At 58.8% G+C, this 3,479-nt stretch overlaps 1 protein-coding gene across 1 annotated transcript; it reads left to right on the top strand.

Annotated features, from left to right (window-relative positions):
- Positions 1-507: 507 nt before the first annotated feature.
- LOC119347249 (putative laccase-11) lies at positions 508-2,834 on the top strand. The gene is made up of 3 exons (XM_037616111.1): positions 508-1,141; positions 1,242-2,333; positions 2,428-2,834. The coding sequence occupies exons 1-3, from the start codon at positions 625-627 to the stop codon at positions 2,556-2,558; spliced, it is 1,740 nt and encodes a 579-aa protein (XP_037472008.1). The 5' UTR covers positions 508-624; the 3' UTR covers positions 2,559-2,834.
- Positions 2,835-3,479: the final 645 nt, after the last annotated feature.

Here is a 3,479-nt window from a genome sequence, read left to right as displayed (position 1 = left end):
ATTGCAGGCTTTTGCTTTTAGCTGAGAACGAAACTGATATTCCAAGTCTCGCAAAAAGAAAAAGAAAAAGAAAAAGAGAGAAACTGATATTCCAAGACATGCCTTCGTTTTGGTGCACCATCATGTCAGCACAGCTGAATGGTGCACATGAAGTAGCGTGCTTAAATTAACATTCCTCGCCATCATAGCGTTTCCTAGGTTTCAGAATCAGAAACAAAAAAGTAGTCTGCCGTCAACTTACACCGGTCGACGGATGAATCGTCGGACGCAACCACTCTCAGGGCCAATGGATCCGATCCGGTGGCTGGAAAGATCGGTCAGTCGAGCAGAAAGAGCTAGCGGGGAGCGGCCCTATGTGACAATATTTCTATGTACGCCCACCAAACCCAGCCAACCACTATGACTGGGTGACCCCCTACCATGCACGCCACCACGAGCAGGAGCACTGCCGCCGGCCGTTTATATAGCCACTCGAACCCTAGCTACTCATGTCACTCACCACCTCCATCCACTCTAGCTAACCATCGACCTTCCTTGCAGCTCCTGCAGAGATCTATCTAGCTTTACATAGCTAATTGATCCAGGAGTTGAAGTGTGGCCAGCAGGAAGCTAGCTAGCTGCACAATGGCAATGGGGATGGGTGCTCGGCGCCTCCGGTGCGCCTCCCCTGCATGCCTCCTCTTGGCCTTCCTCCTGGCCATGCCGGCCCTCACCGCCGGCCTCACCCGCCGCTACACCTTCAACGTGACGATGGCGACGGTGACGCGGCTGTGCACGACCAAGAGCATCCCGACGGTGAACGGGCGGTTCCCGGGGCCGAGGATCACGGTGCGGGAGGGCGACCGGCTCATCGTCAACGTCCACAACAACATCAACAACAACGTCACCTTCCACTGGCACGGCGTGCGGCAGCTGCGGAGCGCCTGGGCGGACGGACCGGCCTACATCACCCAGTGCCCCATGCGCCCCGGCCAGAGCTACGTCTACAACTTCCGCATCGTCGGCCAGCGCGGCACCCTCTGGTGGCACGCCCACTTCTCCTGGCTCCGCGCCACCCTCCACGGCCCCCTCGTCATCCTCCCGCCCCGCGGCGTCCCCTACCCCTTCCCCAAGCCCTACAGAGAAGTCACCCTCATGCTCGGTACGTCTCCTACGTCCTACGTCACACCTCTACCCCATTTCCCGCCATTTTTGTCACTGTGTGTGTTCGAGTGTAACTAACGTGCCCGGTCCGTCGGTAGGTGAGTGGTTCAACGCCGACCCGGAGGCGGTGATCAAGCAGGCGCTGCAGACCGGCGGAGGGCCCAACGTGTCCGACGCCTACACCTTCAACGGCTTCCCTGGCCCGACGTACAACTGCTCGGGCGGCGCCAACAGCACGTTCAAGCTCAAGGTGAAGCCCGGGAGGACGTACATGCTGCGGCTCATCAACGCGGCGCTCAACGACGAGCTCTTCTTCGCGGTGGCCAACCACACACTCACCGTCGTGCAGGCGGACGCGAGCTACGTCAAGCCCTTCGCCGCCACCACACTCGTCATCTCGCCGGGCCAGACCATGGACGTGCTCCTCACCGCGGCCACCAACCCGTCCTCCACGGCCTTCGCCATCGCCGTCGCGCCCTACACCAACACCGTGGGCACCTTCGACAACACCACCGCCATCGCCGTCCTCGAGTACGCCCCGCAGAGGCCCGCCGCGCTCCGCGGCCTCCCGGCGCCGCCCCTCCCGCGGTACAACGACACGGGCGCGGTGACCAACTTCTCGTCCAACTTCCGGAGCCTCGCGAGCGCGCGGTACCCGGCGCGGGTGCCGCTGAGCGTGGACCGGAGCTTCTTCTTCGCCGTGGGGCTGGGCGCCGACCCGTGCCAGAGCCCGGTGAACGGGACGTGCCAGGGGCCCAACAACACCCGGTTCGCGGCGAGCATCAACAACGTGTCGTTCGTGATGCCCAAGACGTCGCTCCTCCAGGCGCACTACCAGCGCCGGTACAACGGCGTGCTCGCGGCCAACTTCCCCGCGGCGCCGCTGCGCAAGTTCAACTACACCGGCACGCCGCCCAACAACACGTTCGTGACCCACGGCACCCGGGTGGTGCCGCTCGCCTTCAACACCTCCGTCGAGGTGGTGCTGCAGGACACCAGCATCCAGGGCGCCGAGAGCCACCCGCTGCACCTGCACGGCTACGACTTCCACGTAGTCGGCACGGGGTTCGGCAACTACGACGCCGCCAACGACACCGCCAAGTACAACCTCGTCGACCCGGTGCAGCGGAACACCATCAGCGTGCCCACCGCCGGCTGGGTCGCCATCCGCTTCGTCGCCAACAACCCCGGTAGGTCAAACTAACCACCACTCCACTCGCTGGCTCAACTGTTGACTTGTGTTGACTGCTGCAGTATTGATTGAGCTGTTGACTTTTGTGGTAGGTGTTTGGATCATGCACTGCCACCTGGACGTACACCTGAGCTGGGGCCTATCCATGGCGTGGCTTGTCAACGACGGGCCGCTGCCGAACCAGAAGCTGCCGCCTCCGCCCTCCGATATCCCCACGTGCTAGTAGCCTACGGCTCAGATCCTTGGCGATTTTGCCCGTGCGTGCGAGACACGTTCGCGCGCGTGCATGCATACATGCTCCATTTGGTGGTGGTCGAGGAATTCAGCTCGATCGGTTTGGCCTGAATGAATGAATGGTGTGCCCGTTTTTGTGATGTTTGGTTTTCTATTGGACAGAGAAGAAAAGATTGGTGTAACAGTAAACTTGTAAACAGGTTCCATGGATGGCATCGTGTAATTCATGTTTTTTGAAAGGGAATGCTGTCATTCTTTCATTGCACTTTTTCCTTCTCACCCCCGGAACATCTGTTGATTATTAGGTTGAAGATTGCTAGCCAGGCTATTTACATTTATTAGTACTGTTTATAGTGTGTATAATATCACTAGTAGAAAAAGGGCCTAATGTAAAGCTCATTAGTCCCGATTTGTAATTGAACCAGCACTAATGTGATCATTAGTGCCGGTTGCAACGGCTAGGCGGGCGGCGCTCATTAGTATCGGTTCGTGGCGAATCTTTAGTACCGGTTCGTGCCACGAACCGGTACTAAAGAGGTGGTGGCCTTTAGTACGAGTTGGTGGCTCCAACCGGTAATTAAGACTCCCCTTTAGTACGGGTTCGTGCCACCAACCGGTACTAAAGCGGTGCGCTGTCACTCGCAGTGCACAATGTTTAGTCCCACCTCGCTAGTTGAGAGGAGCTCGCACCGGTTTATAAGCCCCACCGCGGCTACCGTGTCAAGCTCCTCTCTAAGCAGGCCTTTGTGGGCCTATTGCAAGTCATCTGTCCTGTGGGCCCTAATGGGCCGTACGGGCCTGCATCCTGGCCCAACTAGAGGTTGGCTTTCTAGTCGTATGCAGGTCGTGCCGGCCCAGTAAGTGGGTTGTTTTTGTCGTGCCTCGTGGCAATCTATGTTGTTGTGAGGAT

The sequence above is a fragment of the Triticum dicoccoides genome, chromosome 1B (genome assembly GCF_002162155.2).
Source record: "Triticum dicoccoides isolate Atlit2015 ecotype Zavitan chromosome 1B, WEW_v2.0, whole genome shotgun sequence".
Lineage (NCBI taxonomy): Eukaryota > Viridiplantae > Streptophyta > Magnoliopsida > Poales > Poaceae > Triticum > Triticum dicoccoides.
This window is presented reverse-complemented; position numbering and strand designations above follow the sequence as displayed.

Excerpts from the sequence above, each read along its gene's own strand:
- LOC119347249 (XM_037616111.1), top strand. The coding sequence starts at position 625 with ATGGCAATGGGGATGGGTGCTCGGCGCCTCCGGTGCGCCTCCCCTGCA. Across the intron at positions 1,142-1,241 it reads AGAAGTCACCCTCATGCTCG|GTGAGTGGTTCAACGCCGAC; the intron begins GTACGTCTCCTA and ends GTCCGTCGGTAG. Across the intron at positions 2,334-2,427 it reads CTTCGTCGCCAACAACCCCG|GTGTTTGGATCATGCACTGC; the intron begins GTAGGTCAAACT and ends CTTTTGTGGTAG.